General features: G+C 43.3%; 1 protein-coding gene across 2 annotated transcripts; it reads left to right on the forward strand.

The window, feature by feature from the left end:
- Positions 1–3,818: 3,818 nt before the first annotated feature.
- On the forward strand, positions 3,819–22,219 carry LOC124021566 (C-type lectin domain family 4 member E-like). Of its 2 annotated transcripts, none has more exons than XM_046336706.1 (6): positions 3,819–4,157; positions 5,447–5,542; positions 14,991–15,155; positions 15,256–15,398; positions 15,527–15,627; positions 21,055–22,219. In XM_046336706.1, the coding sequence occupies exons 1-6, from the start codon at positions 4,055–4,057 to the stop codon at positions 21,212–21,214; spliced, it is 768 nt and encodes a 255-aa protein (XP_046192662.1). In that variant the 5' UTR covers positions 3,819–4,054; the 3' UTR covers positions 21,215–22,219. The 2 variants fall into 2 exon arrangements, with proteins under 2 accessions (XP_046192662.1, XP_046192663.1); XM_046336707.1 differs by having other exon boundaries at positions 15,530–15,627.
- The last annotated feature ends 1,782 nt before the right edge of the window (positions 22,220–24,001 follow it).

Raw genomic sequence — 24,001 nt, forward strand, 5'->3', positions numbered from 1 at the left:
CCGCCAAACTGGTCATGCTGGAGGATGTTGCAGGCAGCAGAACGTTCTCAACGGCGTCTCCAGACTGTCACGTCCGTCACATGTGCTCAGTGTGAACTTGCTTTCATCTGTGAAGAGCACAGGCGCCAGTGGCGCCAATCTTGGTGTTCTCTGGCAAATGCCAAACGTCCTGCACGGTGTTGGGCTGTAAGCACAACCCCCACCTGTGGACGTCGGACCCTCATACCACCCTCATGGTGTCTATTTATGACCGTTTGAACAGACACATGCACATTTGTGGCCTGCTGGAGGTCATTTTGCAGGGCTCTGGCAGTGCTCCTCCTTGCACAAAGGCGGAGGTAGCGGTCCTGCTGCTGGGTTGTTGCCCTCCTACGGCCTCCTCCATGTCTCCTGATGTACTGGCCTGTCTCCTGGTAGCGCCTCCATGCTCTGGACACTACGCTGACAGACACAGCAAACCTTCTTGCCACATCTCGCATTGATGTGCCATCCTGGATGAGCTGCACTACCTGAGCCACTTGTGTGGGTTGTAGACTCCGTCTCATGCTACCACTAGAGTGAAAGCACCGCCAGCATTCAAAAGTGACCAAAACATCAGCCAGGAAGCATAGGAACTGAGAAGTGGTATGTGGTCCCCACCTGCAGAACCACTCCTTTATTGGGGGTGTCTTGCTAAATGCCTATAATTTCCACCTGTTGTCTATTCCATTTGCACAACAGCATGTGAAATTTATTGTCCATCAGTGTTGCTTCCTAAGTGGACAGTTTGATTTCACAGAAGTGTGATTGACTTGGAGTTACATTGTGTTGTTTAAGTGTTCCCTTTATTTTTTTGAGCAGTGTATATCTGTATACATATACACATATGTACATACACATACCGAAATAGATATACATACTTTTTAAAGAATATACCTTTATCATTCCCCGCAAACCCTACCACCCTCCCCCAATTGGAGTAAACTAATAAACACTTAGGCTTCTACCTTTAGTTTATACATCTTATACACATTTTACAGACACAGACAATCTATTTTACAATTGTTATATTTTGTTTGTTTTTAGTCCTTCCTCTATTTCTGATGTCCATCCAGTTTGATTTCTATTTGAAACTGTGCTATTTCACAAAATGTCTGAACCTAAACACATTTTACAGACCCCATATGTTTTAGTCTGTATGTCAATTAAGGCTATTCTCAGAACGGTGTTCTCCTTTTTAAGTTCATTCACTTTGGTTTCAATCTTACTGACTGTCCCTTTTAACTTGTGTTTTTCCTTCTCCAATGTCGCAGCTTTTTCATCACCCATCTCGAGGCTTGCCTTCAACTATTTTATATCCTTACTGTCATGCAGGTGATAGAGGACCCAAAAGCGACTTAACAGAAACAGAGTTTATTCAAATCCAAACAGGGAGTAACAGAAATCCTCTAGTCTGTAGAGGGGAATAACAAGAGAAGCGGCCACAGACTGCAGGTCGCTTCGGGTAGGCGCAGGCCGTAGTAGACAGAGACACCTGCTCACACGCAGCATCTGATGAAGGCAAAAACACGACAGGACAGGGCGAAACACAATCACAGCATGGTGAATACAAAACAAGGAACCGACGGGACAGGAACGGATCACAAAGGAATAAATAGGGACTCTAATCAGGGAAAGGATCGGGAACAGGTGTGGGAAGACTAAATGATGATTAGGGGAATAGGAACAGCTGGGAGCAGGAACGGAACGATAGAGAGAAGAGAGAGCGAGAGAGTGAGAGAGGGAGGGGGAGAGAGAGGGATAGAAGGAGGGAAAGAACCAAATAAGACCAGCAGAGGGAAACGAATAGCATGGGGAGCACAGGGACAAGACATGATAATAAATGACAAACATGACACTTACTGACTAATTCAAGTATACCCAGTTTGTCATTCATTGATTTTAACAGATCGGTTTCGACCTTTACCATTCCCGGTGGTGAAAATATTAAATCGTCCGTGTCTGTAGAAGAGCCACGTTTCCGTTTTGAAATCGGTTCCCCTGTCTTACTCTTCGTCATGTTTGGGTGTTGCTTGTTTTCGTAATATTTGTCAATAAATGTCTCTAGTCTTAAGATTTGTATAGTATCATTATCCAGATTGAAGGTTGTCACCCACCAGATTGAGTAGTGCTAATATTTAGTCTAACTTGCCGATATTCAATATTACGTTTTTATCTTGAGGTGCTCTACATAACTACGTTCAGTCCATCATTACCTGTCTCAGTCCCGCCTTCCTATCATTTGTTTAGGACAATGATCCAACACACCTCCAGGCTGTGTAAGGGCTATTTGATCAAGAAGGAGAGTCATGGAGTGCTGCATCAGATGACCTGGCCTCCACAGTCACTTGACCTCAACCCAGTTGAGATGGTTTTGGATGAGTTGGACCGCAGAGTGAAGGAAAAGCAGTCAACAAGTTCTCTGCCTATGTGGGAACTCATTCAAGACTATTGGAAAAGCATTTCAGGTGAAGCTGGTTGAGAGAATACCAAGAGTGTGCAAAGCTGTCATCAATGCAATGGTTGGCTGCTTTGAAGAACTTAAAATATATTTTGATTTGTTTAACACTTTTTTGGTTACTACATGATTCCATATATGTTATTTCATAGTTTTGATATCGTCACTATTATTCTAAAATGTCATAAGGTGAATGCACCAATGTGTAAGTCGCTCTGGATAGGAGCGTCTGCTAAATGACTTAAATGTAAATGTAAATGTAAAATGTAGAAAATAGTACAAATGAAGAAAAACCCTTGAATGAGTAGGTGTGTCTAAACTTTTGACTGGTCCTGTATATCACGTAGTAGCTGTTGTCAATGTTAACATTTATAGTTCATTATATAGCATTGCATGTGGGCTCTACACAGATATCTCTCTCTCTCTACCTCTAGCTCTCCGTTGATGGTTGGATCCATGAATGGTTAAGTGATGATCCCCACCTAGTGGTTAAAGTGAGAGAGGAACTCACCATGAACAACATAGAGGTGAAACAGTGGTATTACACACTTGTCTATGGGTTTTTTCTCAATTCATCCTTCCTTGGTTTATCCTCACATCCTCTCGCCTCCTTCTCAAAACACATTGGATAATACAATCCTCGGGGAGGGACCTTGGACCTTCTCCTCTAATAGGGTTGAGCAGAAGGAGAGGAGAAAAGAGAAGAGGAATCAGACTATTGAGATAGAGCCTTGTCAGAGAGAGCCTTAGAGGAAGAAGAACATTTTAATTAGTGATGGACAGAGAAAAATAATGTTATGTTGAGATTTAGATGAGTGTGTAGACATACTGTGCTCTATCATGCTTGTATTCTGCTAAATCATTTTTCTAGATTTTTTTTCTCATTATCAATTATTACCATCAATCACTTCTATAATAAGAAGAACAAATGCACAGATTAATAAATAAAGGAACAGTGTCCTCTGAGGTCAACCAGCTTCCTGATTGAATGTGATTGGATTGTTAAAAAAAGTGTGACCTGCAGTTGGACACAGACAGAAGGCTGCACAGAACTAAGGACACACACACATTCACAAAGGCACACACGTCTGTGAAGTTCCCCTTTAAAACCTCTGAAAAAGACGCAGACATAGATACCCTACACACACTTCTGAATATTTCCTCACGCTGATGTCACACCCAGACGGCATAGACAGGAAAGAATGCCCCTATATGGCCAGTGCAAGCCATAACGGGACTTCCTTATGAACAATGTTACGAACAGGCCTTGCGAAATATGACTTCCTGCTTGAATCTGATTGGATTCTATCAACTGCAGTCGACCTCAAACAGACTTCAGAGCGGTACCAGTGGAGACACATATCAGAGTAACTACTCAGCTAATTGTAATTGAAGTTAGAATCATAAAATACATATTAACATTAGGAGTCAGATAGAAAGGTAATAATACAGTAAGTTAATACCGTAAGTACAAGTAAGTTAGAATCATAGATATTACAATATCAGGTCAGTCAGACTGAATTAGTTCATTCATTGATTGATTGGGGTCATCATTGATATCCGGTACAGTTAGTTAAGATGGCCGACTACGTCAACAAACAGGTGATTGAATTAAACAAAGTTAATGAAGAAAACCGGAACAGAGCAACGAGGAGCGTGAAGACTGAGACCCATCTCTCAGGTAAGGACAAATAATTAGCTATTTTTCTCTCTCTCTCGGAATCACGGACGCACGGCCGCCTGCAGGCATAGACGAACCAAACATATGCACGCACACACACAAATACCACATAAAAGAAAAACATACATAACATGTATATTTTTGAGTGTTCTGTCACCTGGGTGGTTCAGTTGGTAAGGAGAGTGGGGATTACAACATGCTGGGGTCACACACTAAAATGCATTAGTTTTTCCCCCTCAATTACTGGAACTATTTTAATAAGATCAATTAAAAAGAGCCTTTTAAAACAACAACAAAGTGGACACCCTGCCACTGTTTTTGGTAACTGCTGAGGGGCTGGAGAAAAGTAAGCACTTTCAAATTCATAGAGATCTGTATGCTCAGTGTAAGCTTGTTTTACTCTGGAATTGTAAATGATGGAATTGTACAAACTCTGTATTTTTGGGAGAGCCGACCACATTCATATAGAGATGTGAGTTATAGATCTTTCATTCCCATTGAAAGCAAGTCGAAGAGGCGGTAGATCTGTTCTATGTGTTGTTTTTCTGTGCTTCCCTTTCTGAAGTTGCATTTTGACATCTTTTACTTTAGGTTTCGTACAGCAACTTCAAACAGCAGATTATACAATATTTATTTTACACAACGACTGCTTGTTTTGTCATATAAACACATTAGAATTTTTGCAACCAGGAAATGGCGGAGCGATTTCTGTATAGTGAATCTTTAAATTGTCATTTTGAGCTCATAGATGGTCAGTCTTGGGTCCTGATGGGGTTACATAGTTAAACTAAGCTCATGAGGCATTTACAAGTTACATTCATGAAGAATGAATGGGTAAATATTATACATTTCAACGTCCCAAAAAATTGAGGCAGCAATCAAAGATAGCCCTTTTAAATCATTCTTCAGCTATATTGTGCAATTTTGGCAATTTCTTCATACAGTAGCTTCCTGTTTATCTGATGTGAGGTGACCACAAGTTTGAGTAAAGTGTTGCTGCCTACCCTAAGTCAGAGGAAAACAAATGACGCAATGGAAATGTTTGGTTCTCAGAATTCTGATCATAATCATTAGTGATGTAGGATGATGTTGTTATTATTATTATTATTATTTCTTTGTGTGTGTGTGTGTGTGTGTGTGTGTGTGTGTGTGTGTGTGTGTGTGTGTGTGTGTGTGTGTGTGTGTGTGTGTGTGTGTGTGTGTGTGTGTGTGTGTGTGTGTGTGTGTGTGTGTGTGTGTGTGTGTGTGCCTGCGTGCGTGCGTGTGTGTGTGTGTGTGTTTCTCTGCAGATGGAAGACTAAGACTCTACAGGCTGGCTGCTGTGTGTTTTGGAGTGCTGTGTCTTCTACAAGTCACCCTCAACATCTCCCTGAGACTGGCTTTCTGTGAGTGAGGTTGTGTCCCAAATGACACCCTAGTAGCTCTGTTCTTTTAATAGTGCACTATGTAGGGAATAGAGTGCCATTTGGGACCTTTTCCCATTTGGGTCTCTTTTCCATTTTATAACGGACTACATTTGAACAGGGTCGATGGGGCAGATACGTATTTTATCATCACACTAGTTCTGTACTTAAAATCAACGATCACAATTCCTGTAGTTTGTCAATGTTTTTGACGCACGAAAATAAACACACCTGTCGTAATGATGCAGTACAATGAAATGTGTGCTCTATTTACAGCAGTCTGTTCCTAGACTCCGCATGAGTTTCAAGTTTGAGAAAGTTTACAATTTCAGTTATGTCAGTTATTTATCATTCCATTTCTACCGATCCGCGTGTCAGTTATTTATCCTTCCATTTCTACCGATCCGCGTGTGAGTTATTTATCATTCCATTTCTACCGATCTGCATGTCAGTTATTTATCATTCCATTTCTACCGATCCGCGTGTCAGTTATTTATCATTCCATTTCTACCGATCCGCGTGTCAGTTATTTATCCTTCCATTTCTACCGATCCGCGTGTCAGTTACGATTTTCATAAACACGTTTTAGTGGAACATTTTCATTTAGTATCATTTTTGTTTTTCTAAATAATTCTGTCATGGTTCATATTACAAACCGGAATTACATCATTTAGGAGACTTTCTTATCCAGAGCGATTTACAGGAGTAATTAGGAGTAAGTTCCTTAGTCAAGGGCACATTGACAGATTGTTCACCTAGTATACCGCCCCAACGCTCTAAACCGCTATGCAACCTGCCGCTTCAAACCAGAATTATAATAATAAACATTTAAAAAATAGAAATTCCATTAATGGGAGAGTGATTCATTGGCGTCTAATTGACTGTGATTCATTGGCGTCTAAAGAAATGAGTGCACGAAGAGATATCCTAAGGCAATTTAGCAGTAGGCCAAGAACTTCCATTGTCAACTAGAACAAATAAAATCAGAAAATATCCTGACGAAAATATAGATCCTTTCAATCTCATTCATCTCTTTGCTTTTTCTAAGGAGGACTGGTGATTATCGAGGGGGAGAGTTTGTCAAGATTGTTTAAATACTGTGAGGAACTAACATTCACATGGGAAATCAGACATCACCAAATGGTTACTTTCCTACATTTGCGCAGCAGGCCAGTTAGACTACTTCTATATGCGTGCTCTGGCTCCGTCAACATTAAGAGGACAGAGAAACCAGATACATGCTCATTAGTCAAGTGGAGCGCTGGACAAACTCGGCCACCAGGCTCTCCTCCAACAGCGTCATGTTGGCAGTGAACTCATCAGGGAGGAACAGAAACATACTGACATCATCCTGCATCTGAAAATCTGCGGAGAGACAAAGAGGCAAGGAAAAGTACAATGGAGAAGAGGAGATATGCGATTGGAAAATATGTTTAAGTATAATAAGTATTTGAAATAGAAATGAACTGTGTCATTACTGTGCAGTCCAGATATAAGTGAATTCCCAATTCCACTGGGTAATAGTCCTGGGTAATCATGGCAATGCGGGTGAGCGTCACCACATCTAGCTGGAACTCCTCTATCGTTCTACTTGGAAGAAATTAAACGGAGAAGAAGAGCGATCAGATCAATTGGAAAATAAGTTTATGAACAATAAAAATTATTTGAAACATTTTATGCAAATTAACTGTGTCATTACTTGGGGTGGCATGTAGCCTAGTGGTTAGAGTGTTGGGCCAGTAACCGAAAGGTTGCTAGGTCGAATACCAATCCAATTTCACAGGATAATGGTTCTGGGTTATCATGGCAATGCGGGTGAGCGCCACCCCATCTAGCTAGATGTCCTCTATCCCTCTATTTGTTATCCATCTAACCACACACTCGTAAAAACGAGGCGATAGGTGAAAGGTGAAAACAACTTCAGGAGATGAGATAAGGAGTTGATCCCCAGCCCTCTAGTACCTTCGAAGTTGGCAACACCCAGAGCAACACTACCAGCACTTCTTCCAGAGGGGCTTTGTCAGGATGGTATCCACCTGCCTGTTTTCAATATTCCCGCAAGGTGGCGCCAACTCTCTGTTTTTGATTTGTAAAGGCACACCCCTGTCTTTATAAGGTCCAACAGTTGACAGTGCATGTCAGTGCAAAAACCAAGCCATGCGGTTGAAGGAATAGTCCATAGACCTCCGAGACAGGATTGTGTCGAGGCACAGATCGTACGCTCCTATGCTTTAAAATTGGTCCTGATATTCTTCTGGTAACCCGTGCTTGATTTGGGCAGGATCTGAGTACCGATCTGAGTACCGGCACCTCAAAAGGTCTACTGCTTGAGCTCCTGTAACTCTTATAGAATATCAGATGAGTAATGGAACCCATTTCAGTCAAAGTCAAGCACTTGCCAGTAATGAAAACAATCAATGCTCAAATGTTTCTTTTTCCAAAAATGTGAAAACAAAACAAAAAATCTGCATCAGCTCTTTTTGATATGTTACAGCTTTATTCTAAAATGTATTTAATATTTTTTTCCCTCATCAATCTACACACTATAGCGCACAATGACAAATCGAAAACAGGTTTTTAGAATTTTTTGCAAATTTATGAAAAAATAAATAAATACCTTATTTGTGTAAGTATTCAGACCCTTTGATATGAGACTTGAAATTGATTTCAGGTGCATCCTGATTCCATTCATTATCCTTGAGATGTTTCAACAACTTGATTGGAGTCCACCTGTGGTAATATCAATTGATTGGACATGATTTGTAAAGGCACACCCCTATCTTTCTGTTGACAGTGCATGTCAGAGCAAAAGCCAAACCATGAGGTCAAAGGAATTGTCCATAGAGCTCTGAGACAGGATTGTGTTGAGGCACAGATCTGGGGAAGGGTAAAAAGACATTTCTGCAGCATTGAAGGTCTCCAAGAACACAATGGACTCCATCGTTCTTAAATTGAAGGAGATTGGAACCACCAAGACTCTTCCTAGAGCTGGCCGCCCGGCCAATCTGAACGATCGGGGGAGAAGGTCCTTGGTCAAGGAGGTGTCCAAGAACCCGATGGTGACTCTGACAGAGCTCTAGAGTTCCTATGTGGAGATGGGAAAACCTTCCAGAAGGACAACAATCGCTGCAGCGCCAGATGGAATACACTGCTCAGTAAAAGGCACATGGTAGTCCGCTTGGAGTTTGCCAAAAGGCACCTAATGACTCTCAGACCATGAGAAACACGATTCGCTGGTCTGATGAAATCAAAATTGATTCTTTGGCCTCAATGCCAAGCGTCACGTCTGGAGGAATCCTGGCACCATCCCTACGCTGATGAATGATGGTGGCAGCATCATGCGGCAGGGACTGGACTAGTCAGGATCGAGGGATAGATGAATGGAGCAAAGTACAGAGAGATCCTTGATGAAATCCTGCTCCAGAGGGCTCAGGACCTCAGACTGGGGCAGAGGTTCACCTTCTAGCAGGACAATGACCGTAAGCACAAAGCCAAAACAAAAAGGGAGAAGCTTCGGGACAAGTTTCTGAATGTCCTTGAGTGGCCAAGCCAGAGCCCGGACTTAAACCCTATTGAACACCTCTGGAGAGACCTGAAAATAGCTGTGCAGCGATGCTCCACATCCAACCTGACAGAGCTTGAGAGGATCTGCAGTGAAGAATGGGAGAAACTCCCCAAATACAGGTGTGCCAAGAATGTAGCATCATACCCAAGAAATCTCAAGGCTGGAATCTTTACCAAAGCTGCTTCATCAAAGTACTGAGTAAAGTGTCTGAATACTTATGTATGTTTTTTATTATTTATGAAGTTCCAAACATTTCTAAAAACCTGTTTTTGCCTTGTCATTGTGGGTTATTGTGTGTAGATTGATTAGGGGAGTAAATATTTCAATACATTTTAGAATAAGGCTGTAACATAACAAAATGTGAAAAAAGTCAAGGGGTATGAATACTTTTCCGATTGCACTGTATAAGCCTGGGATATCAACCACAAAGTTAGTGGGAGTGACCATAGAATTCTACGAGAGTGACCTTCTTGAGTAAAATATTTGCCATCAGGCTATGTCCTTTAGCAAAAACATTCCCCCTGGTCGTCGATAGTTAATACAACCACAAAGACTGTACATCCGGCGCCGACAGAGATGGCCACCTCGCTTAGCGTTCATAGGAAACTATGTAGTATTTAGTTTTTTTATGTATTATTTCTTACATTGTTTCCACAGGAAATCTTAAGTTTTGTTACATACAGCCGGGACGAACTGTTGGATATAAGAGCAACGTCAACTTTCCAACATTACAACCAGGATTATGACTTTCCCGAAGCGGATCCTCTGTTTGGTCCAACACCCAGGACAATGGATTGGATCCCAGCCGACGACCCAAAACAACGGTGCCGCCGAAGGGGCATATGGAGCGGTCTTCTGGTCAGGCTCCGTAAACAGGCACATCGCCCACCGCTCCCGAGTATACTTCTCGCCAATGTCCAGTCTCTTGACAATAAGGTAGACGGAATCCGAGCAAGAGTTGCCTTCCAGAGAGACATCAGAGATTGTAACATTCTTTGTTTTCACAGAAACATAGCTCACTCGGGATAAGTTATCAGAGTCGGTACAGCCAGCTGGTTACTTCTTGCATCACGCCGACAGAAACAAACATCTCTCTGGTAAGAAGAAGGGCAGGGGTGTATGCCTTATGATTAACGAGATGTGGTGTGATCATAACAACATACAGGAACTCAAGTCCATTTATTCACCTGACCTAGAATTCCTTACAATCAAATGCCGACCGCATTATCTACCAAATGAATTCTCTTCGATGATAATCACAGTTGTGTACATCCTCCCCAAGCAGACACATCGACGGCCCTGAAATAACTTAATTGGACTCTATATAAACTGGAAACCACAAATCCTGAGGCAGCATTTATTGTACCTGTGGGCTAATATGAAAACAAGGCTCCCTAAATTCTATCAGCATATCGAATGCATGACCCGGGCTGGCAAAACCGTGGATCTTTGTTACTGTAACTTCTGCGACGCATACAAAGCCCTCCCCCGCCCTCCTTCCGGAAAATCTGACCACGACTCCATTTCGTTGCTCCCAGCCTACAGACAGAAAGCAAAACAGGAAACGCCCATGCTCAGGTCTGTTCAACGATGGTCCGACCAATCGAATTCCACGCTTCATGATTGCTTCGAACACGTGGACTTGGATATGTTCCGCATAGCGTGGGACAATAACATTGATGAATACGCTGATTCAGTGAGCTAATTTATTAGCAAGTGCATCGGGGATGTTGTACACACGGCAACTGTTAAAACATTCCCCAACCAGAAACTGTGGATTGATGGCAGTAATCGCGCAAAACTGAAAGTGCAAACCACTGCTTTTAATCAGGGCAAGGTGACCGGTAACATGACCGAATACAAACAGTGTTGCCATTCCCTCCGCAAGGCAATCAACAAGCTAATCGTGAGTATAGAGAAAAAGTAGAGTCGCAATTCAATGGCTCAGACATGAGAGGTATGTGGCAGGGTCTACAGTCAATCACGGACTACAAAAAGAAAACCAACCCCGTCGCGGACCACAATGTCTTGCTCCCAGACAAACAAAAAAACTTCTTTGCTCCCTTTGAGGACAATACAGTGCCACCGACACGGCCCACTACCAAAACCTGCAGGCTTTCCTTCACTGCAGCCAACATGAGTAAAACATTTAAAAGTGTTGAGCCTCGCAAGGTCCAGATAGCATCCTTAGCCGCATGCACAGACCAGCTGGCTGGCTGGTGTGTTTACGGACATATTCAAGCAATCCTTATCCCAGTCTGCTGTTCCCACATGCTTCAAGTGGGCCACCATTGTACCTGTTCCCAAGAAAGCTAAGGCAACTGAGCTAAATGACTATCGCCCCGTAGCACTAACTTTCGTCATCATGAAGTGCTTTGAGAGACTAGTTAAGGATCATATCACCTCCACAGTACCTGACACCCTAGACCCACTCCAAATTGCTGACCGCCACAATAGGTTCGCAAACGACGCAATCGCAATCACACTGCACACTGCCCTAACCCGTCTGGACAAGAGGAATACTTATGTAAGAATGCTGTTCATTGATTACACCTCAGCATTTAATACCATAGTACCCTCCAAACTCGTCATTAAGCTCGAGACCCTGGGTCTCGACCCTACCCCGTGCAACTGGGTCCTGGACTTGCTGACGGGCCACCCCAGGTGGTGAGGGTAGGAAACAACATCTCCACACCGCTGATCATCAACACTGGGGCCCCATAAGGGTGCATTCTCAGCCCGCTCCTGTACTACCTGTTCACCCATGACTGCATGTCCATGCACACTCTATCATCAAGGTTGCAAATGACAATACAGTGGTAGGCTTGATTACCAACAACGATGAGACAGCCTACAGGGAGGAGGTGAGGGCCCTCGGAGTGTTGTGTCAGGAAAATAATCTCACACTCAATGTCAACAAAACAAAGGAGATGATCGTGGACCTCAGGGAAACAGCAGATTTAGGAGCAGCCCCTGTCCACATAAACAGGACAGTAGTGAAGAAGGTGGAAAGTTTTAAATTCCATGGTGTACACATCACGGACAAACTGAAATGGTCCACCCACACAGACAGCATGGTGAAGAAGGCACAGCAGCGCCTCTTAAACCTCAGGAGGCTGAAGAAATTAATCTTGTCACCAAAAACACACAAACATTTACAGATGCACAATCGAGAGCATCCTGTCGGGCTGTATCACCGCCTGGTATGGCAACTGCTCCGCCCACAACCATAAGGCTCTCCAGAGGGTAGTGAGGTCTGCAAAACGCATCAGCGGAGGCAAACTACCTGCCCTCCAGGTCACCTACACCACCCAATGTCACAGAAAGGCCAAAAAGATCACCAAGGACAACAACCACCCAAGCCACTGCCTGTACACCTTGCTATCATCCAGAAAGTGAGGTCAGTACAGGTGCATCAAAGCTGGGACAGAGAGACTGAAAAAATGTTTCTATATCAAGTCCATCAGACTGTTTAAGAGCCATCACTAACATTGAGTGGCTGCTGCCAACATACTGACTCAAAACTCTAGCCTCTTTAATAATAAAAATTGGATGAAATATATGTATCACTAGCCACTTTAAACAATGCCACTTTATATCATGTTTACATACCCTACATTACTCATCTCATATGTATATACTCTACTCTATACCATTGACTGCATCTTTCCTATGCTGTTAATCCATTGCTCATCAATATGTTAGATATTACTGCATGGTCGGAACTAGAAGCACAAGAATTTCGCAACACTCGCATTAACATATGCTAACCACGTGTATATGACAAATAACATTTGATTTGATTATGGCTAAGCACATTTCCACAATTTCTATTCTTAAAATGTTCTTTTAGATCTAAACCCTAAATCTAAGTTTGATGCGTTGGTCTACCAAACCTTCCGAGCAATTGGCCGGAAGTGTCTGGGAACAAGATTAGGTGTAATGTGACTAAAAATACTTAACTTTAGAGTTTCATCCTTCAGCTCAACATGTCACCCTTTATACGTTTATATCATATTCAACATTGGGGGTCATGTCACATTTGACATGGGAGATTATGTTTTTAGTTATTTTTATTTCACCTTTATTTAACCAGGTAGGCTAGTTGAGAACAAGTTCTCATTTGCAACTGCAACCTGGCCAAGATAAAGCAAAGTAGTGCGACAGAAACAACAACACAGAGTTACATGGAATAAACAAGCGTACAGTGAAGACAATAGACATTTTTAAAAGAAAGTCTATATACAGTGTATGCAAATGGCATCAGGAGACCGCCAGAGGTCCGGACAACAGGCCCTCCGATTTTACACACTGAACTCTATCTGCGAAGTAGTATGCGAACCAGGCGATGCAGTCATTTGAGAAACCAAGGCTATTGAGTCTGCCAATAAGAATACGGTGATTGACAGAGTCGAAAGCCTTGGCCAGGTCGATGAAGACGGCTGCACAGTACTGTCTTTTATCGATGGCGGTTATGATATCGTTTAGTACCTGAGGTGTGGCTGAGGTGCACCCGTGACCAACTAGGAAACCGGATTGCACAGCGGAGAAGGTACAGTGAGATTCGAAATGGTCAGTGATCTGTTTATTATCTTGGCTTTCAAAGACTTTAGAAAGGCAGGGCAGGATGGATATAGGTCTGTAACAGGTTGGGTCTAGAGTGTCACCCCCTTTGAAGAGGGGGATGACCGCGGCAGCTTTCCAATCTTTAGGGATCTCAGACAAAATGAAAGAGAGGTTGAACAGACTGGTAATAGGGGTTGCAACAATGGCGGTGGATAATTTTAGAAAAAGAGGGTCCAGATTGTTTAGCCCAGCTGATTTGTACGGGTCCAGGTTTTGCAGCTCTTTCAGAACATCTGCAATCTGGATTTGGGTGAAGGAGAAGCTGGAGAGGCTTGGGCGAGTAGCTGCGAGGGGTGCGGAGCTGGTGGCCGGGGTTGGGGTAGCCAGGAGGAAAGCATGGCCAGCCGTAGAGAAATGCTAATTGTAGCTCAGTTGGTAGAGCATGGCGCTTGTAACGCCAGGGTAGTGGGTTCGATTCCCGGGACCACCCATACGTAGAATGTATGCACACATGACTGTAAGTCGCTTTGGATAAAAGCGTCTGCTAAATGGCATATTTTTTTTTTTTTTTTTTTTTTTTAAATGTTCGATTATCATGGATTTATCGGTGGTGACCGTATCGCCTAGCCTCAGTGCAGTGGGCAGCTGGGAGGAGGTGTTGTTGTTCTCCATGGACTTCACCGTTATGACACGTTTATGAACCCTTGACATGACATACACTTATAGATGCTTAATAACACATTCATGTAGCGCTTATGAATGCACTATGAAGGCTTTATGAACCCTTTGATAAGACCATTGACGGTGAAATCACAATCAGTGAAAACATTATTTATCTGCTGACTAGCAGATTCAGATCAATCATCAACATTAATGATCAGCTGATAGTCTGTCCTCTTTCCCCGATGTCAGTCATGTCTTTTGATAGGCACTGTAACCAGTGGTGTAGTGATATTTGTCATCATTTCTCAATCAATGTTTGTACTGACAGATGACACCTTTTGAATACCTTTATAGAATATACATCAAATGCATCCTCAGATTACAACGTCTGACTATATCCACATCGTCTCGGAGAAAATGTTCTATGTCCTTCACCAAGTCAGGAACAGCTCGTTTCAAAATAGACTAAACATCCATGTCAATCTTGAATGATAATTCCTCACGTTTTACTGGTGAAATGTCCACACTGCATGCCAATCATCTCAATCATTATCATGAGAATATGCATTTAGATATTATTGAATTACTGTTACATGAGTGAATTAACCAGGAGCTATATGTATCAATCCTTTCCAGATAACAGAGGAAATGAGACTGTGGAGAGAGACCAGCTACAGACCAGTTATAACACACTGACTGAAGAGAGAGACCAGCTACAGACCAGTTACAACACACTGACTGAAGAGAGAGACCAGCTACAGAAGGAAAGAGATGATCTCATGAGAAAGTTCTCTAATCTGAGTGAGTTAACCTGATAAATGATCAAAACATCACATATCTAATATGCAGTTTCAATAATAGGTGCAGAATAACAAGATGGAAATTCATGTTTGCCATGTAGAACAAACCTGTCCTGATGGCTGGCAGAAGTTCAACTCCAGTTGGTACTTCCTGTCTACTGAGACTAAAACCTGGAAGGAGAGCAGAGAGGACTGTCTGGAGAGAGGAGCCGACCTGGTGATCGTAAACAGTGATATGGAACAGGTGTGTGTCTGTGTGTGAGAGAATGAGAGAGAGAGAATCAAGCATCTCTTTGTCAGTAATATGTCTTCCAGTATTAAACACAAGTAGTCTATAGTAGTTGACAATATCAGTATCTTTCTCACCAACAGCAGTTTCTCTTAGGCCTCAATAAGGGAGCCTGGATTGGTCTGACTGATTGTGTTACCGAGGGGACCTGGAGATGGGTGGACGACACCCCACTGACCATAAGGTGTGATAGAGACTTTTTAACAAATGACATATTGCTTCAAATCATTATCATGAAAAGTTTGTTTTCACTCATAGATGTCATTCCACAAACACTAATATATATATCTAAGAAACTAAGTACTATTAAATATGAAAATGCAATACAACTAAAGTTATCTTTGTTGGTCTAAGCTAGATGAGGGTGTGCTCATATTAAAGCTGAGAAAACATGTCTATAATTTATGATGATGTTTTCTACCAGCGTCTGATTATGAACTTTGCCCCCTTTATAATTAGTATGTTTTATGTTATTTGCACTGGTTCTATGGACACTCAATAGACTCTACCCACACACTCGCTAGACTCTACCCACACACTCACTAGACCCTACCCACACACTCACTAGACTCTACCCACACACTCACTAGACTCTACCCACACACTCACTAGACTCTACCCACACACTCACTAGATCCTACCCACACACTCGCTAGACTCTACCCACACACTCACTAGTCTCTACCCACACATTCACTAGTCTCTACCCACACACTCACTAGACTCTACCCACACACTCGCTAGACTCTACCCACACACTCACTAGACTCTACCCACACACTCACTAGACTCTACCCACACACTCACTAGACTCTACCCACACACTCACTAGACCCTACTCACACACTCACTAGACTCTACCCACACACTCACTAGACTCTACCCACACACTCACTCGGTGTGCGAGTTCATTAGAACGTGCGTCGAAGATGTCGTTCCCATAGCAACGATAAAAACATTCCCTAACCAGAAACCGTGGATTGATGGCAGCATTCGCGTGAAACTGAAAGCGCGAACCACTGCTTTTAATCAGGGCAAGGTGTCTGGCAACATGACTGAATACAAACAGTGCAGCTATTCCCTCCGTAAGGCTATTAAACAAGCTAAGCGTCAGTACAGAGACAAAGTGGAATCTCAATTCAATGGCTCAGACATAAGAGGCATGTGGCAGGGTCTACAGTCAATCACGGACTACAAGATGAAATCCAGCCCCTTCACGGACCAGGATGTCTTGCTCCCAGGCAGACTAAATAACTTTTTTGCCCGCTTTGAGGACAATACAGTGCCACTGACACGGCCTGCAACGGAAACATGCGGTCTCTCCTTCACTGCAGCCGAGGTGAGTAAGACATTTAAACGTGTTAACCCTCGCAAGGCTGCAGGCCCAGACGGCATCCCCAGCCGCGCCCTCAGAGCATGCGCAGACCAGCTGGCCGGTGTGTTTACGGACATATTCAATCAATCCCTATACCAGTCTGCTGTTCCCACATGCTTCAAGAGGGCCACCATTGTTCCTGTTCCCAAGAAAGCTAAGGTAACTGAGCTAAACGACTACCGCCCCGTAGCACTCACTTCCGTCATCATGAAGTGCTTTGAGAGACTAGTCAAGGACCATATCACCTCCACCCTACCTGACACCCTAGACCCACTCCAATTTGCTTACCGCCCAAATAGGTCCACAGACGATGCAATCTCAACCACACTGCACACTGCCCTAACCCACCTGGACAAGAGGAATACCTATGTGAGAATGCTGTTCATCGACTACAGCCCGGCATTCAACACCATAGTACCCTCCAAGCTCGTCATCAAGCTCGAGACCCTGGGTCTCGACCCCGCCCTGTGCAACTGGGTACTGGACTTCCTGACGGGCCGCCCCCAGGTGGTGAGGGTAGGCAACAACATCTCCTCCCCGCTGATCCTCAACACGGGGGCCCCACAAGGGTGCGTTCTGAGCCCTCTCCTGTACTCCCTGTTCACCCACGACTGCGTGGCCACGCACGCTCCAACTAAATCATCAAGTTTGCGGACGACACAACAGTGGTAGGCTTGATTACCAACAACGACGAGACGGCCTACAGGGGGAGGAGGTGAGGGCCCTCGGAGTGTGGTGTCAGGAAAATAACCTCACACTCAACGTCAACAAAACTAAGGAGATGATTGTGGACTTCAGGAAACAGCAGAGGGAACACCCCTATCCACATCGATGGAACAGTAGTGGAGAGGGTAGCTAGTTTTAAGTTCCTCGGCATACACATCACAGACAAACTGAATTGGTCCACTCACACTGACAGCGTCGTGAAGAAGGCGCAGCAGCGCCTATTCAACCTCAGGAGGCTGAAGAAATTCGGCTTGTCACCAAAAGCACTCACAAACTTCTACAGATGCACAATCGAGAGCATCCTGGCGGGCTGTATCACCGCCTGGTACGGCAACTGCTCCGCCCTCAACCGTAAGGCTCTCCAGAGGTTAGTGAGGACTGCACAACGCATCACCGGGGGCAAACTACCTGCCCTCCAGGACACCTACACCACCCGTTGTTACAGGAAGGCCATAAAGATCATCAAGGACATCAACCACCCAAACCACTGCCTGTTCACCCCGCTATCATCCAGAAGGCGAGGTCAGTACAGGTGCATCAAAGCTGGGACTGAGAGACTGAAAAACAGCTTCTATCTCAAGGCCATCAGACTGTTAAACAGCCACCACTAACACTGAGTGGCTGCTGCCAACACACTGTCATTGACACTGACCCAACTCCAGCCATTTTAATAATGGGAATTGATGGGAAATGATGTAAATATATCACTAGCCACTTTAAACAATGCTACCTTATATAATGTTACTTACCCTACATTATTCATCTCATATGCATATGTATATACTGTACTCTACATCATCGACTGCATCCTTATGTAACACATGTATCACTAGCCACTTTAACTATGCCACTTTGTTTACTTTGTCTACACACTCATCTCATATGTATATACTGTACTCGATACCATCTACTGTATGCTGCTCTGTACCATCACTCATTCATATATCCTTATGTACATGTTCCTTATCCCCTTACACTGTGTATAAGACAGTAGTTTTGGAATTGTTAGTTAGATTACTTGTTGATTATCACTGCATTGTCGGAACTAGAAGCACAAGCATTTCGCTACACTCGCATTAACATCTGCTAACCATGTGTATGTGACAAATAACAATTTGATTTGATTTGATTTGATTTGACTCTACCCACACACTCACTAGACTCTACCCACACACTCACTAGACTCTACCCACACACTCCCTAGACTCTACCCACACACTCAATAGACTCTACCCAGACACTCACTAGACTCTACCCACACACTCACTAGACCCTACCCACACACTCACTAGACTCTACCCACACACTCAATAGACTATACCCACACACTCACTAGACTCTACCCACACACTCACTAGACTCTACCCACACACTCACTAGACTCTACCCACACACTCACTAGACTCTACCCACACACTCACTAGACTCTACCCACACACTCCTTAGATCCTACCCACACACTCACTAGACTCTACCCACACACTCCCTAGACTCTACCCACACACTCACTAGACTCTACCCACACACTCCCTAGACTCTACCCACACACTCACTAGACTCTACCCACACTCCCTAGACTCTACCCACACACTCACTAGACTCTACCCACACACTCACTAGACTCTACCCACACTCCCTAGACTCTACCCACACACTCACTAGACTCTACCCACACACTCCCTAGACCCTACCCACACACTCACTAGACTCTACCCACACACTCACTAGACTCTACCCACACACTCACTAGACTCTACCCACACACTCCCTAGACTCTACCCACACACTCACTAGACTCTACCCACACACTCACGAGACTCTACCCACACACTCACTAGACTCTACCCACACACTCACTAGTCTCTACCCACACACTCACTAGACTCTAACCACACACTCACTAGACTCCACCCACACACTCACAAGACTCCACCCACACACTCACTAGACTCTACCCACACACTCACTAGTCTCTACCCATACACTCACTAGACTCTACCCACACACTCACTAGACTCTACCCACACACTCACTAGACTCTACCCACACACTCACTCTACTCCACCCACACACTCACTAGACTCCACCCACACTCTCTAGACTCCACCCACACACTCACTAGACTCTACCCACACACTCCCTAGACTCTACCCACACACTCACTAGACTCTACCCACACACTCACTAGACTCTACCCACACACTCACTAGACTCTACCCACACACTCACTAGACTCTACCCACACCCTCTCTAGACTCTACCCACACACTCACTAGACTCTACCCACACACTCACTAGACTCCACCCACACTCTCTAGACTCCACCCACACACTCACTAGACTCTACCCACACACTCCCTAGACTCTACCCACACACTCACTAGACTCTACCCACACACACACTAGACTCTACCCACACACTCACTAGACTCTACCCACACACTCACTAGACTCTACCCACACACTCTCTAGACTCTACCCACACACTCACTAGACTCTACCCACACACTCACTAGACTCTACCCAAGTGTGTGTGTGGGTCGAGTCTAGTGAGTGTGTTGGTAGATTTTAGTGAGTGTGTGGGTAGAGTCTAGAGAGTGTGTGTGTGTAGAGTCTAGTGAGTGTGTAGGTAGAGTCTAGTGAGTGTGTGGGTAGAGTCTAGTGAGTAGAGTAGTGAGTGTGTGGGTAGAGTCTAGTGAGTGTGTGGGTAGAGACTAGTGACCACACACTCACTAGAATCTAACCACACACTCACTAGACTCTACCCACACACTCACTAGAAACAGGCTGCCTAAGTATGGTTCTCAATCTGAGTCAACGATTAACTGCTGCCTCTGATTGAGAACCATACCAGGCCAAACACATAGAAAAACTAAACTAGAACAGCACATAGAATGCCCACCCCAACTCACGCCCTGACCAACCTAAACAAGAAACATAACAAAGGAACCAAGGTCAGGACGTGACACCAAGAAGGCAGTGAATGTTTCGAGTTTTGAACGTTTTGATTTAAATCTGCTTGAAAATGTATGGCAAGATCTAAAAATGGTTGTCGTTTTTTCTAAGAATAATGGGCACATGTTGCACAATCCAGGTGTGGAAAGCTCTTTAAAAACAATACCCAAAAAGACAAAAGGGTGATTCTAACATTTACTGGTTGAATACTTACGCAAATGTTCTGTAAAATATTGCCAAAAAAATACTATTTATGTCAATATTGATCCCACTTTGTAACATAACTCTATTTGAAAAAGTCAATTTGTGTGAATATTTTCCGTATTAACTCAATTACCTCACCTACATACCTCGTACCCCTGCACAGTGATTCGGCATTGGTACTCGTATATAGACTCGTTACTTTTTATTTGTTGTGTTACTATTTTTTTTAATTGTTTGCACATTTTTGATTAATTTCTTAATTACTTAATTACTTTAACTCTGCATTGTTGGAAAAGGACCCGTAACTAAGCATGTGTTATTATTATTTTCTCTGTCTTGTTTACCTTGTAGTTACTGGCACTCACAGCAACCTGATAATGGTCGTGACGACCCAAAAAATGGGGAGGAGGACTGTGTTGAGCTGAACATAGAAACCTGGCGTCCTGCAAAGGCATGGAATGACCAGTCATGTTTAGACAATCGTCACTGGATTTGTGAGAAAGTGGTTTAACATCACCATGACAACAGAGGAGGCTGGTGGGAGGACGCACGGTGGGAGGACATACAGCACCTTACAGTGCACACAACTTCATTCTCTCTCTCTCTCTCTAAGACACACACACGCACACACACCAACACACTGCTGGTACTGCACTGAGGGGCAAAACAACCTGATAATGGTGGAGTACCAAGATATAACTAGGACTGTGCTGATGGTAATATTGGGTATTCTGAACCTGTATATAAATATTATGACATATCATTTACCTCTCAACATAACTGGATTTGTGAAGAGTTATACAGTAGCTCATTATATAGTAGTGCTACAGTGCAAATGCATCTCTCTCTAGTTAAACAGTGTGTAGACATACTGTCATCTGTAAAATGCTTGTATTCATTGTTTTAAATAGAAACATGTTATGTGATTTGCCATAGGCTTGTGCTTTTTTCATAATCAATTATTAGTACAAATCTCTTTAGTAAAAGATGAGGCTCAGAAAAGAAAGGCTCAGTAAGAAAGGAACCTAGCAATTTACCAGCTTCCTGATTGAATGTGATTGGATTGTTAAAACAATGTGACTTGCAGTTGGACACAGACGGTCGGCAGAACAGTACTGAGAGGATACATGCAGCACGCAGGCAGACACACAGACACACAAACAGACACACACAGACACAAACACACAGACACACACACACAAACACACAGACACACACACACACAGTTAGAAAGGTTAATCACATAGTTAGTTCAGATGTATGACTACTTTAACAAACAGGTTATTGAAGAACACGAGAAGAGCAACAAGGAGAGTAATTACTGAGACCCGTCGCTCAGGTAAGAACTAAGAAAACTATCTATCACACACATACACGCACATGTGCACACCTTGAATTTCGTGATTTTAGGCGCAAGGCTATTTGGCCTTCGAGATGGCCCCCATGTTGCCAGGGCACCAAGGCCATCTGCTAGGGCACCCTGTCCATGATCCACAATAACCAGTTAAATTGATTTGAAAAACACTAGCCATTCAGTTAAGAAAAACATTAGTCTATGTAAAGGTCATACATAATTAGCATATTGGAACAATAGCGCTTTTAGCTTACTGCTGTGTGCATTGCTGTTGTTATAATGTGAAGAAATAGCCTAATAGTTAATGAACATTTTAAGCTAAATGTTCTGATCTGTTGCATCAGACTCTTTGCTTTTAAATGTTTTTTTTTGATGTACAGTGGTTGTATGAACTTGGGATCTATCGTCCCACAACTGTCCCAGAATCTAGAAATATTTATTTCTCACACCGAACGATAAGTGTAGATCCACTTTTGTACTATACTAGATTGAAATAGGCAGGTGATTTTGCTATTCGTTACTCATCTTGGTGCCAGGTTTCCTCCAGACATGATGCTTGACATTCAAGCCAAAAAGTTGAATAGTGGTTTTATCAGACCAGATAATCTTGTTTCTCATGGTCTGAGTCCTTCAGTTGCCTTTTGGTAAGCTCCAAGCGGGCTGTCAAGTGCCTTTTACTGATGAGTGGCTTCTGTCTGGACGCTCTACCATAAAGGACTTATTGGTGGAGTGCTGCAGAGATGATTATCCTTCTGGAAGCTTCTCTCCGATCTCCACAGAGGAACTATGTTCCAGAGTCACCATTGGGTCCTTGGTCAACTCTCTGAGAAAGGCCTTTCTCCCCCTATTGCTCAGTTTGGCCAGGCGGCCAGCTCTAAGAAGAATCACCAGGTTCAAACTTATTCCATTTAAGAGTGATGGAGGCCACTGTGTTCTTGGGGATCTTCAATGCTGCAGAAATGTTTTGGTAACCTGTACCTCGACACAATGCTGTCTCAGAGCTCTAATTATTCCTTCCACCTCATGGCTTGGTTTTTGCTCTGACATGCACTGTCAACTGTTGAACCGTATGTAGCCAGGTGTGTGCCTTCCCAAATCATGCCCAATCAATTGCATTTCCCAAAAGACTCCAATGAAGTTGTAGAAACATCTCAACAATGAACAATGGAAACAGGATGCACCAGAGCTCAATTTTGAGTCTCATAGCAAAGGGTCTGAATACTTTTGTAAATAAGTGTTCTAATTTTTAATACATTTACAAACATTTCTAAAAACTTGTTTTGGCTTTGTCATTATGGGGGTATTGTGTGTAGATTGATGAGGAAAACATGAATTGAATCAATGATAGAATAAGGCTGTAACGTAACTAAATGTGGAAAAGGCGTCTGAATACTTTCTGAATGCACTGTAAATGCATTACATTTGACCAGAGCCCATAGGACAGATATGCATTTCATTATCACACAATCGTTCTGTACTCACAAAGCAAGGATGACAATTCAGACTTACAGACGTTATATGGCTTTATGGGACCAGTAGTTTGTCAAGAAGAATGTCGACATCCTCCACAGAGAATTGAGATACAACTGTAACTGGTGCACTTGGTCTTGTATAAGTCACTGAACATGGCGACAATGTACACACCACAACCAGGACTGTGTCCCAAATAGCACCTTATCCTCTTTAAAGGGCACTGCTTTTGACCAGGTTACATAGGGCATTGGTCCATTTAGAGACCTGTTACAACACCACTGAACTGGAGCAAGACAGAGACCAGCCAGATACCAGTAGTGGTATCATTGAACTGTGTACTGTTGCATCCTCGTTAAAGGAAGCGGGTTCTTTCTAGTTATTGCAAAGAGAATCTCGACATTATAAAGCATTTACATCATGAAGACTGTTCATTTCAAACATGACAGCAGATACAACATAACCTGTTCCAAG

This window comes from Oncorhynchus gorbuscha, unplaced genomic scaffold (assembly GCF_021184085.1).
Source record: "Oncorhynchus gorbuscha isolate QuinsamMale2020 ecotype Even-year unplaced genomic scaffold, OgorEven_v1.0 Un_scaffold_1130, whole genome shotgun sequence".
Lineage (NCBI taxonomy): Eukaryota > Metazoa > Chordata > Actinopteri > Salmoniformes > Salmonidae > Oncorhynchus > Oncorhynchus gorbuscha.